Source organism: Populus euphratica, unplaced genomic scaffold (assembly GCF_000495115.2).
Source record: "Populus euphratica unplaced genomic scaffold, PopEup_1.0 scaffold11.1, whole genome shotgun sequence".
NCBI lineage: Eukaryota > Viridiplantae > Streptophyta > Magnoliopsida > Malpighiales > Salicaceae > Populus > Populus euphratica.
Genome location: NW_011499878.1, coordinates 153487 through 167018, shown reverse-complemented (window position 1 = coordinate 167018; position 13532 = coordinate 153487). Strand labels below are relative to the sequence as shown.

General features: G+C 34.6%; 2 protein-coding genes across 2 annotated transcripts; one reads left to right on the top strand and one right to left on the bottom strand.

Moving 5' to 3' along the window:
* Positions 1–776: 776 nt before the first annotated feature.
* On the bottom strand, positions 777–3103 carry LOC105128683 (transcription factor bHLH3-like). Its single transcript, XM_011030459.1, has one exon. It carries the CDS (start codon positions 2603–2605, stop codon positions 1094–1096), a length of 1512 nt encoding a protein of 503 aa, XP_011028761.1. The 5' UTR covers positions 2606–3103; the 3' UTR covers positions 777–1093.
* Positions 3104–5420: 2317 nt separating this feature from the next.
* LOC105128682 (cytochrome P450 94A2-like) lies at positions 5421–7129 on the top strand. The gene has a single exon (XM_011030458.1). It carries the CDS (start codon positions 5540–5542, stop codon positions 7049–7051), a length of 1512 nt encoding a protein of 503 aa, XP_011028760.1. The 5' UTR covers positions 5421–5539; the 3' UTR covers positions 7052–7129.
* The last annotated feature ends 6403 nt before the right edge of the window (positions 7130–13532 follow it).

The following is a 13532-nucleotide window of genomic DNA, read 5'->3' as shown; positions in this document are numbered from 1 at the left end:
AACCTATACTAAATAGCAAAGTTTAATTTTTAATTAATCGTGAGATTGAATTATGAAAATTAAAAAGAAAAAGAAAAGGAAGAAGATGAAAAGGATAGACACGTTACTGTTCCAATAACATATGATTTTCCCTCCCCCAATTAATTCTTGTTAATTAATATGAATACAACGACTTAAATCTAGGAAGAGAGTCGTAAGACCTATCAATCTCGGGTTGGATTAAAAAAATTAAAAAGATTTGACCCGATTAGATATAAACAATTGACAGGTCAATTTACAATCTGGTCGATGATGTCAAAACTCGGTTTAGTTTTTTTTTTTTTTAATATAAAACAATATTATTTTATTTTATTAAAAAAAATTAAAACTACATTTTATTGATACAGGCCAGACAAGATTAAACAATTCTAGAACGAGGATGGCAGCCCGCAGCCCACACGATACTACCTCTTCATAATTTTAACCAGAAAAGCAAAGGTTTTAATTTCTCGTTATCTTTTTCCCCGGAGGAACTGAGGAAATTAGATACTACGACCAGTTTCTCATCTGAACAGATCAAAGGAAGTGTGTTTTAATGTTGATGCAGTCATATAAATTCTTCATTTTGAAAATGGTGTCGTTCGATGTTGCCTTGATCCAAACACATTGCATTCATGTTCGATGCCTAGTGCGGGTCTTCGAGCAACATTAATTGTTTCCAGCATTTCACGCAATGTTCTGAAAGTAGGGTCTAATACACTACGTTGACATCCTCGAGATACACATGAGAAACACAATGAATCAAGAAAATAGACAGAACAACATCGGTGGATGATTCAGACTGTTTTGCAATAATGGTGTCCACTCCCCAGTTGGAGCTTTCCTGAGGAGTGATTTCAGAGTTTTCTCCTGGTCTTGTTACATGCATTCTGTTCTGTCTATTTGGTAGCTTTTTACACGACCATACAGCAAAGATCGTAACACCGATTGCTCTCTTCTAAAACTTGACTACAGAAGCTAATCATCTATCGATACAAAATCCCATTTTTGACACGGACCGGGACATGCATGAGATAGTCTGATGATGTAAATAGAAATATACGGTGAGATGAGATCATTTAGAAAGTGCAGCCTCCAGTTTCTCCTTCAATTGCTCAGCAGCACCACTTGGAGTCCGGATAGAGAATGTGTGAACAATCTTATCACCCTCCATGGACACATTGCACTCTTGAGCTGTAATTTGATGTTCTCTGAATGTTTCTATGATGCTAGAAACTGGGTGAGAATCCAGAGGGCAGCTTGCCCTCACAACCGCATCATCCTGTCCAGGCTGAAAATCAATCTCTGGCACTGGCAACTGCTTTTGATTATTGTTTACCACCCCCCTTTCTGTTTCTAAAGCCCCAATCTTCTTCTGGAGATCAGTGATATAGGTAATGGCATCTCCAAGCAGAGAGGCCTTGTCCATTTTAGATATATTGGGGACAACAGCTCTTAAAGCATAAAATCTCTGATTGAGCTTCTCCCTCCTCTGTCTCTCTGCTTCCACATGATTCAGCGGCTCTTCTCTTCCATTGGCAGGCTTTCTTCCTCTCTTCCTTGGTTTCCTCTCATCACCCTGAGGGGACAAGTCATCATTTGGCTGCTCCAAACCACCAACCACTGTTTCAGTATTGAAACCCACAAGTGCTTGGTTCAAATGGGGAAACAGTTTTGCTTCACTCTTGTCACTAGGGCGCCCATTGGAAGTACTTCCATAAACTTGATTCGTGCTTGTTGCTTTCATTGCATAAGATTCTGAAGAGAAAACCAGTTCATCTTCAACCTTTGGGGAGAAGTTAATGCTAATTGATCGTGATTTTGAGCCACCCAGACTCAGTTCGCGGCCGAAAATTTTTGGAACTGCCTTTGCCTGTGCATTATTAGAAGCCCCAAACAAACCTTTTGCCCTCTCCACAAAATCATGTTCTTCGGGAATTGATTTGACAGAACCGAGCTCTAGAACTCCAGACTTAACAGGTAAAAACACCACTGTTTGAAACCCAGCTGATCTGGCTAAAACTGATCTCAGCTGGTAATGATCCAAACAGCTAGCCATGCTAGACGCCCAAATGGATCTACCAGACTTGAATGCCTCTCCAGGGCCATATGCTGAATCACACCGAAATGTAAAATACATTGAGGTTAGATAAAACATCTCCACATCCGAAACCTCATCCAAACTGGCCGCAAAACTACCATCATCTGATCCATTAAAGCATGCATGAAGCTTTCGAAGCACACACTTCTTCACTTTTCTTTTCTCTACTTCCTCCAATTTGCCATCCCCACTGGAGCTTCCATGTACAACCCCTCCACCCTTCGCGTCCTGACAAATCCCATCACCCCAGACCAATATAGACCCACCAGATTTCAAGCCAGAAGCATACCAGAAAATCACATAATTCCAATGAGAACCTTCTACAACCTTACCAAGACCCTGCTGCACACCCAAATTAACAGGCGGCGAAACCAAATCATGCAATATGTTTTTAGAAGCCGACGTGATCAAGAATTCACAGGCCTCAACACCCAGCACTGATTCCACCATACGATTTTCTTCTTTCACCCAAAATTTCTCACCCATGTTTGTCTCCCTCTCAAACAAACCTCAAATATCTCAAAAACTGTATCCTACATAAATCCTGAATTCTCTCATTCTAATATCCAAACCACCCTTGATTCATGACCCCCCACTCAAAAATTAAGTAAAAAAATTACAAGGCTTGGATTCCCGGCAGAATTTTTAAGATACACGAACTCAACAGAACCGCAAGTTTCACATGTAGCAAACTGAACAAAGCTTATGAAGAAGACAAGATGTTGATCCTATTTTTACAGCACAACAGCAAGTTGTCGACTTACATACAGTTTACAAATACTTGTCTAAAAGCAGAGAAGGAAGCCTCACCTATGTCTTTGGGTTTGTATGGCCGGAGATTTTCAGCTTTCAAAGATTCTTCAGTTTCACCTGTCTGAAAATCTTCACATGGTCTTTCTGATTCAAGATTTGATCTGATCTGATGATATATCTAGGGCGGTCCTTTTTTCCTTTTTAATTTTTTAATATTTAAATGGGGTCAGAACAAGTGCTCATGTTACCTGGGGGTCACTTTTGCTTTTATTTTTTGCCACATCCGAGGCACGTTGCTAGGGTTGATCCGCCCATCCGACTGCTGGTCTTTTTCTTCTTGAGCACAAGGAAGGGCCCAAAGCCATTTCATGATGGAGTCTGTCACAGAAACCCAAAGCCAATCTCTAGACTAGCCCAGTGCAGAAAAAGCTCAGCCCTCTTTTGATCATTGGGCATCAGTCCTGCCTTCCTGGTATTGTCATCTTTAGTCTAGTTGATCTCATGATAATCACAACGGGAAGGAAGAGAAGAGGTTGGAGACTAACTTCAACTGCATATATAATGTCTCCATCATATATGCCTTTATCTCCACATGATCGCACCATATTGTTTCATTTTTCTCAATGATGCTTTTTGTTGGGTTCTTGTTTGCATATCCAGGCCTTGTTGGCTTATGCTTTATGGGGAGGGCTGCCATAGGTTATCTCCCATTATATTACTGTTTTTCACCGATCTTTTCGCTTGGTGCTTATGAATTAATTCTCTTGGTTTAAAAGAAAACAGCCACTCTTCAAATGATATGGCAACCAGACAGATTATGAGGCAACCTTCATATTTGACAGATCCAGTGCTTCTTGGCAACCTTCAGCTGCTATCACAAAGTTTTATATTGGATGAGTCAATGTGTTCTACTTCTGATTTATAATAACATAAATGAGCAGAATTCCATTTTATTATATCAATAATTCTTCAACCAAAAAAAAATAAAAATTCTTCCTTCCACTTAAACTAATAGTATTCTATTAGTTACTTTTCAAGTTCACCTTAAACAAAAAAAATATATGAACATAAACTTTACGATAGCTACCAGAAAAGGATAAGAAAAACATTTGCAACATTTATTTATTTATTTGGTTTTCCGTGCAACAGTTGCCAATATCTTAAAGGTTGGATTTGGTATTTTATAATATTTGCACGTTAAACTTTCTATTTGATCAGATGCTTTTGCAGTTGAGATCTTACAAGTGCTTTGGTGCGAAGTAAAAAATAAATAATAGCTTGTTGAACAAGCACTTTCAGCAGCATCCGCAAAACTTTGTGGTGGCCACACCACAAATCAAAATCCCAGGCATTTCCTGCATACCTTCCAAGGCAACTGGCGCTCTTATTTTTTGTGGAAAATTCCAGTGGGCAACATGTACCTCTCTGCCTGAGCTTTCAGTGACGATCTTATTAGAATTACGTAAAAAGCTGGCTCTCTTATGTGACATTGATGCAAGCCGAAGACATGAACGTCGGTAATAGCATCTTCAATGGAGGTGATAAATGGAAAGTCACAAAAAAAACAATAATATTTTGATTTTTTTATTTGTATTTTATATTTTAAGAGGAAAATCAAATAAAATACTAAAATGATTTTTTTCTTCTTCTCACAAATACTATTTTAATATATCTTTTAAAAGAACCAAAACTAACAAAGTGGGACTAACAAAAAATTAAACCAATTAAATATAACCATGTGAAAAAAATAACATTAAAATTATTAAGAAAAAATAAAATATTTATTTATTCCACTCTAATAGAATTAGCTTTTTAAATGGTTTTTTTTTCTATTGGAGTATACATAGTAAAAAAAGTTATATTTATACTATTCAAAATATTATTTTATCAATTTATCTCTTTAAAATAATACCTTTCATTTAAAGATGCTCTAACAACACGGAAATTGCATGAAAAAAGATATATATAAGATTTAATTAGCAAAGAAGATTGTAGATATAGATTTTGAATTTGTAATTTTATTCTCTGAAAAATAAAATATATAGTGGATAATTTCTTAAGAGATGTACAAGAATTTTATATTGGTCAGAAAACATTATTTCTACTAGAAAATAAAATTTAAAAATAAAAAAATAAAAAATAAAATCTGAAATAAAATATAGAGTTCAATATATATATATATATATATATATACACACACACACACACTCAAAACATGAATATGAAAGATCTGACAATTCATTCAGTGACATAGTGGCTGTTCTGGGAAGCATTACTTATAAAATTATCTGTAAAATTTTAAATTTGATTTAAGATCTCCAATTATAACAATTTTAAAGATGTTGATTATTCCAGATATTTTTTTTTCTCATGTTGCTCAAAAATATTGACTAAGTTATTAATATAATTCGTTTGAAACAAACCCAAATCTAATAATATTAGACTATCATTTTTAATCTAAACTTCTGGTCAATAAAAATATCTACTAAGTTATATATACAGTTCATATGAAACAAATTCGAATCTTAGTCTATTTATTCAAATGGTAATAAAGGTATCCTAGCAAGTCCATGGAGCTTAATTATAAGTAGCTCCTCAAGGTTCACGTAGACGAATCTATCTATCAGCTTACACGGCTTGCCTCCAATCACCAGACCAGACCAGACCATGTCTATTATTGAGCTGTTAGCATCAATTTCCCTTGTTGTCTCACTCTTCATCTATCTCACCAAAAATTCCAACTCCAAAGCATCATCAAAATCCAATCCAAATCTCCCATTAATTGGATCCTCTGTGGCCATCTTTGCCAATAAAAACCGAGTCATTCAATGGACATCAGATCTTATCCAAAACTCCCCCACTGCCACTGTTGTTCTCCACCGTTTCTTGGATGATAGCCGTGTCCATACGGGAAACCCAGCAAATGTCCAACATATACTTAAAACCCAGTTTCACAACTATGGGAAAGGCAGCAGAGCTCGGCGAATTCTTTTCGATTTTCTTGGAAACGGTATCTTTAACATTGATGGCGATTCTTGGAAGTTTCAAAGGCAAGTTTCCATCCATGAATTCAACACCAAATCACTGCGTAAATTCGTCGAGATCCTTGTTGATACTGAACTCTCTCAACGCTTGATCCCGATTCTCTCCGCCGCCGCGGCTAACAATACAGTCCTTGATTTGCAAGACATACTTCAAAGATTCGCTTTTGACAACATATGCAATATCGCTTTCGGATACGACCCTGCATACTTGCTGCCTGATCTCCCTGAAGCAGTATTTGCAAAAACTTTCGATGACGCTGCCAAGATAAGCAGCGACAGGTTCAATTCACTTTTCCCCTATCTATGGAAGATTAAAAAGTTCTTGAATATTGGATCAGAGAAACGCCTCAAAGAAGCATCCTCCCAACTACGCCAGTTCGCCAAAAACATCATAAAAAAGAAGAAGAAAGAACTCAGCAAAAAATCATCACTCGAATCCGTCGATCTATTATCCCGGTTCTTGAGCTCTGGTCATTCTGATGATGACTTTGTCACTGATATTGTCATCAGTTTTATACTAGCTGGCCGGGACACGACTTCTGCTGCCTTGACATGGTATTTCTGGCTGCTCTCTCAGAACCAAGAAGTGGAGAAGGAAGTGCTTAGGGAAATAAAAGAGAAATCGGAGAGTCCAGTTTATGAAGAAGTTAAGGACATGGTTTACACACATGCTTCTTTATGTGAGAGCATGAGGCTGTACCCTCCTGTCCCAATAGATGGCAAGGTTGCAAAGCACGACGATGTTTTGCCTGATGGGACTGTGGTTAAGAAGGGTATGAGAGTGTCTTACCATCCCTATGCAATGGGGAGGCTCGACGTGTTGTGGGGTTCGGATTGGGAAAAGTTCAAGCCAGAGAGATGGCTGGAGAGTGCTGCCGATGGAGCTAATAAGAATGGGAAGTGGAGTTTTGTGGGGAGGGACCCGTATACCTACCCTGTTTTTCAGGCTGGCCCAAGGATTTGTTTGGGCAAGGACATGGCTTTCTTGCAAATGAAGAGGGTGGTGGCTGGGATATTACGGAGGTTTAAGGTTGTACCAGTGGCAGAGAATGGTTTTGAGCCCGAGTTTGTTGCTTATTTGACGGGCCAGATGAAGGGTGGTTTTCCTGTGAGGTTCGAAGAGAGAGCTGATTAAATGGCAAGAATTCCCTTGATTGTCAGCACCTTTGAAGGGATAAATTGCTCGCTTGTGCCTATATGATTAATTATTGATATGATGGATATATGTATGATCATATGATGTATGCATGGATGTTTAGCTGTTTGATATAAATAATTAGCATAATTCTATCATATATGTATTTTTAGTGAATTTGTTGGATTCTCTTAATCAGTTGTTAGTATTAATGATAAATAAATAAATATAACGTATAGTGTGTTATATACACACACATTGAATAATACCCCACGACAATATTTAAATTTTGTACCTAATAAATAGGTATGATTGTTGATTGTTGATTTTGGTTATCATCCCACACGCAGTGCCCTCCTTGAAATGTCCTTTTAGCTCATCTCAAATTATTCTCGCTAAGTTTAGGTTTTTTTTTTTTAACATGAAATAATTTTTTTTTCAAACATTTCTAATATTTTTTCTTAAAAAAACTTAGATTATATTGGTTGATCTGATATTACTCAATCAATTTTATAAGTTAAAAAACAATTTAAATAACAATAAAAATATAATTTAACTAAAAAATTAAATTCAAGATGACATATTCTAATTTTTTTAATATTAAAATGACAACATGGTAAATTAACTCGGGTCAAACTTTTAAATTTGCAACTTTACTTATAAGACCATGACAACTCACAAAAATAAAATAAAAATAAAGAGCTTAGTTCTCAATTAAGTTGATGATAAAAAATAAAATAAAAAAAGATTTAATTAAAAAATAAAAAAAATTTAGAATTAACTCGAGTTAACATGTCATATTTACAGCTCAAATCTAATAAGAAAAAAAGCAAGAAAAAAAAATTATAGGAGAAAGAAATTATAGAAAAAATTTAAAATTTATCTCAAATAAAATAAATGTTAATAAAAAAAATATGAAGCGAAAATCATAAATGAAAAAACTGAAGAGGTTAGAATTAAAAAAATATTAATTTTATAAATTATTTTAAATAAAATAAATTAAAAAATTATCTTGAAAATTTAGAGGTTTAGGCTAGAAAATCGTGAATAAGTGAAAAATGAAGCAGGAAAAAAAAATGTTCCTCACTCCAATCCGAAAGTTTGTTGGCTACAAACATCACCCATGAATAAAGAAGTTCCCGAGAGAATTCAAACACCATCATAAATGATACCTCACACGCCGACAAGTATTTTTAATATTTTTAATATTTATTAAAATATTAAATCACCACTCATTAAATATATATAATCCTAACTAAAAAAATCAGATGGAAGTGAGAAAAATGTCTGGGTGACAATTAATTTTTTTACTTCAAATGATGATTTAATTATTTTACTGTGTTTATACAGAAATTTTAAAAAACTCCTAGGTGTGAGCTAGGAATTTTTTTTTTGTTTTAAAAGTAATTTATTCATTTCATGAGTTGTCTCTAATTAGCCTCGTAATGATAAACAATTAACTAGGAGAGAAGAATGTCCTATCTCAACTACAGCTAAAAACATCATTATATTACATTATTTCATGTTTTGTGTCTTAATATACTGTTAAACACTGAGCAGTGCTGAGCTCGTTTGTTAATAATTGATAGTCATTGCAAGGCACTGAAATCAGTGAGCTATCAAAAACTCCAGAGCATGATTCCCGCCCCTTCCTATACCATTCCAGCAGGACCTGCCATTCAATGAATTCAAGGTTAAACAACATTTGATTACAAATTAAATTCAGAATGTACATCATGGAGATAACACAACATGGTTTGTTCCACTAATTTCAAAGAGGTCGTGCTTTATGAGTTTAAGAAACGGACCTTCAATGGAGACCAAGGGAGAGTTAAGGATGTTGGAACTTAATATCTCTGCTACTGTTCCCGGTTGGGTCGAAGTGCTGCTGCTCATGGTTTGAACAAAACGGCCACCCATGGGTGAAGATAAAACTGTTTTTCACGGCTGAAAACTTTAGCTGCTGCTCACAACCGACATTGATGTTGTGGCTGTTCTTCAATGGAGAAACCTAGAGAAACGAGGCTGTTGAATCTTGGACTGCTGCTGCTGGAAGGCTGCTGCACAGATTTGTTGTGCGAAGAGACTGCCTGCTGCTGCTTACGGTCGAAACAAGAGAAAAGATAAAGCCATCGTTCACAGCTGAAAACTTCAGCTGCTATATTCCTAACCGACGCTGGTGCTGTGCTCTGCTACTGGGATAGAGAAGGTGAGGCTGATGCTGTGAACAGGTACTGGACTGTCGTGAATGGAGAACAAGATGTGGATGCTTCTTAATTGGTGCGAGGCTTTCAGCGTGGGGAAGAAGAAATGGACGATGCTTGGTGGTGAAACCGTAGGTAAGGGTGAGTATGGAAATGGTGGCCGACTGCTGCTTGTTGTGGAGGTCGAGAGACGGTGGCTGATTCTTTTAGTAAGGGTTAATTATTTTGGTGCTTCTTGTTGCTTCTGGAGATGTCACAGTGCAGCTACTTCAATGGAGAGACGGTGGCTACTTCAAGGGTTAATTATTTTCAGAAATTTTTTATTAAAAAGAAATTAAAATCTAGATTTTTAGGGTTCTAAAATCAATTAGTTAACAAAAAAAATCTTTTTTGTCAAAATAGAAAAGAGAAAACATATAAAGAAAAAGTGAGGATTTTAACTAAATACATTTTTTCTCGAGAGTTTTTAATCCCTTTGAACTCTTTAAAATATTTATTTTAATTGTTATAGAATTAAATAAAAATTGAATTTGAAAATGGTCTCACGTTATTTCTTCCATTCCATAATTTATCGTACATGTATCACCATTAATTAACAAGACTATTCACAATTTATACTTATAAAATATTTATATATACCTTTATCTTTTGCCTATTATTATTGAGATGGATTTTTAGTTCTGATATTTAACCAACACCCACAACTACTTTTATAATTTATAATTATAATTATATATATATATATTTTTTGAATTCATTATATATTTATATTCTTTTATAATATTAGAAAACATATTTATAATAGCGAATCCCTTTTTTTTATCAATTAGAACTTAAACATAGCGGGCAAAATAACAGATTTTTTTTTTTTTTGAAATGAAGAGCTTGTTTATTAAGTTTGATTCTGTAATACAGAACAAAGAAACTCTGAAACACGTCTCATGGTGAGTGGGCTCACAAATTGATCAGAACAACCATCAAGTGGCAGTTTTAGAGGAGGAGACCAAACTCAGTGTTATCAGTATGAGCTGAAACAAGATCGTCCACTGTAGCTTTAACATCAATCTCTATGATGACATTACTGAGATTTAATGAAATCAGTTTTTGCAAGACTCCCTTAAGTGCCAAAGCCTTAGCCATTGCAGCTGTAAACACTCATCTGGTTGTCCAACACCCTGTCAGCAGAACTTGTCCCATAGCTATACTATCTACAAAAATTGCTGCATTCACATTGCACTTGAAGAATCCAACATGAGGCTTCTCCCAAGCTTTTATGGAGGACTGGTGGATTCTTGAGGGCATAGGAATGGAATGTGCAGATTTCCTGGCCTTTAAGAAGTCTACTCCCTTTGACTACATTGTAAGCTGACAGAGCCTGCTTGTTGGTCCACACCTTATCATTTATGTGGGCTTCAAATGGACTACACGACCACCGCAACCTTCAGCAGCAAATTCTCCTCCAGCAACTTAAACTGATTGAAAAACCATTGCTGGAAGGTAACTGATGCAATCATCTGAGTAGTCGAACCAATCTTCTGCCGACAACACTTCGCAAATGAGCAATGAACAAAGACATGCACTTGTGTCTCACCCGCAAATCTACAAAAAATACAAACATCATTGACCTGAATTCCCTTTTGAAGTAGCCGAGCTCGTGTAGGAAAGCAATCCTGACAAGATCTCCATAAAAAGAGTTTAATTTTCGGTGGTATATATCTTCAAATTCCATAACCTTCTCCGTTTCTGATCTGAATTGTCTCCGAAACTTGGTCCATCCACCTCTATAGCTATATGGTATCCTGATTTGCAGGTATAAGATCCATTTTTTTCTATAATGCCAGATCAATTCATCCTTCACTCGTCTTGAAGATAAAGAAATGCTCAAAATTGAGGTTGCATCTACGGATTAAAAAAGAGAATCTATTAAGCACTCATCCCATCTAGTTCCATTGTCCGTGATAAGGTCAGGCACCAACGTAGAATCAAGGCCTTCCATCACGGGAGTCTCCATATATTTATTAGTGTCATTATCTCACCAAACATTAATCTTTGTACCCGTGCCAATCACTACTAAAAAGGAGGGGCATTAGGCTCGGATGTTAGTAATAGATTAGTGTGTGTGTATACATTTTAATATTAGCAACAGATTTAGCAACAAAAAATCAATCAATATCTTAAGAATTGGTAATATGGTTGCTGAGAAAAAAATACTAAATATTAAATATTAAATTTTATAAAATAAATAAATAAATAATAATTACATATTAATTATTTATTGGTCCATCTATACCTTGAAAACAAAAGAAAACCTCGCACAAGCAAAATTCCTTTATTCTTCGGAAAACCCATATGATCCTTTCTATACCTTATCCAGAAATCTAATTAACCTCTATTCCTTTTCTAGAAACCAAACTCATATGTCGCTTTTAATTCCTTCTCCAGAAACCTATCTTTGTCACGTGTCATTTTTCAAAAATATAATTTGTCATTTTCTTAACTTTTTCTCCAGTTAATTTACACTTTCAAGAATTCCATCTTGCAAGGAACAAACATAATGTGAAAAATTAAGATAGCAGGTATAATAAAAAAAATCTATATTTGAGAGATTATATTTGTAATTTTGAGAGAATATATATTGTTTGATAAACTAATTTTATAGAATAATTTTGTAGATCTATTATTTGTTAAATATGGTTGTCATTTTGTTAAATATGGTTGTCATCACATGCTAATGTTTCTAATTTTTAATGTAGTGTTCTTGATCTTCATGGTTCTGTGATGATTCCGTTGTTGCTTGGTTAAGTAGTGAGACTTTTTCCGGGATTTATATATTATTTTCTTGGGTGAATGTGTGTTGTTTTTCAAAAGAAAAATATGAGTAATGTATCCTAAGAAGGATTGTAGAGTTTGTGTATAATCTATGGTTAAAACTATGAAAGTCAGCTTTCCCGCAAAGCTTCCCAATTTCTTCCATACAAAGTTTGAAAAGTTTACTTTTGCATGCCAAACTTCTTTTATACAAGTAGTTGAGAGAGAGATTGGAGATGTTTTTGGCTTTGATTTAGAATTATAATAGAAATCAATGAGAGATAAGGACAAAGTTTTCATGGAGCAAATTGTGGAAATGGGGGTTTGATTTTCGGTTAATAAAAATACTAATATTTTAACTTTTTTTTCTATTAGATTTAAGTTTGACTTAATTAATTTTAAATTTTTAAAATTACTAATCGGCAACAGATATTCCGTTGTTGATTTATATATTCAACAACTAAATTTTAGCAATGAATAATTTGTTACTAAACAATTTAGCAATAGATAATTTGTTGCTAAAAAATTAGCATCTATTATTTGCATTTGAAATTATTTATTGTTAATTTCATTATTGAGTTTTATCGGTAATAAATTTTAATATTATTTGCAACGGGCTAGTTAGTTGCTAATAAGCTTATTTTTTAGTAGTGAATACGCCATCAATCTAGTCCTTTTTATGACTGTCTCTTAAGAGCTGAGAATGCTTTGCTAAATAAAGCTAGGTTCATGCCCTAAATTGACATTCAATAGTCTTCTCTAGGGAAATATCTTGTTACGAGGATCTTACTCACTAAATAAAGTTATTTAATTGTTAATTTCCATCCTAGCTTGCCAATAAGTGCTATATATATTGAAGCAATGTAAGTTACGAAGACCCATAACACCATTGTCTTTTCTTAGACAAAGTCCTATCTGTAGAACAGAAAGAAAACTTGTGAGTATTTGTTTTTTTATTCCTGGATTAATTACTTCAGTACCCCTTCAATTACTAGAACCAAAGTGATATTTCATAGTACGAATATTTTTGTAAATCTTGTCAAGTCAATGTAGAAAGTCAAGATGAGAGAAAAGAAAGAAAGAAACTTTTAGTAATATCAATCATCTTTTTGTTATTTCTAGCTATTAAGATGTCGTTAACATATAAGGATAATATTATAAAACTATTATTAAAATATTTTAAATACACACAATAATCTTCTTCCATTGTTGTAAAACCATCCTTAAGGATAGCTTGATGAAACTTGATATTCCATTATCTAGAGGCTTGTTTAAAACCATATATGGATCTTTTAAGCTTGTAAAATTTGCATTCTTGTCCCTTAGTATCGAATCCTAAAGGCTGATTAATATATATCTCCTCATTTAGTTCTCCATTGAGAAACACAGTTCTTACATTCATTTGGTATAACTCAAGTCCATATGTGCAACTATAGCTAAAATATGACAAATTGAAGTAATCCTCACAA

What these genes read in the sequence shown, in the direction of transcription:
- LOC105128683 (XM_011030459.1), bottom strand. Translation starts at nt 2,605, where the DNA reads ATGGGTGAGAAATTTTGGGTGAAAGAAGAAAATCGTATGGTGGAATCA.
- LOC105128682 (XM_011030458.1), top strand. Translation starts at nt 5,540, where the DNA reads ATGTCTATTATTGAGCTGTTAGCATCAATTTCCCTTGTTGTCTCACTC.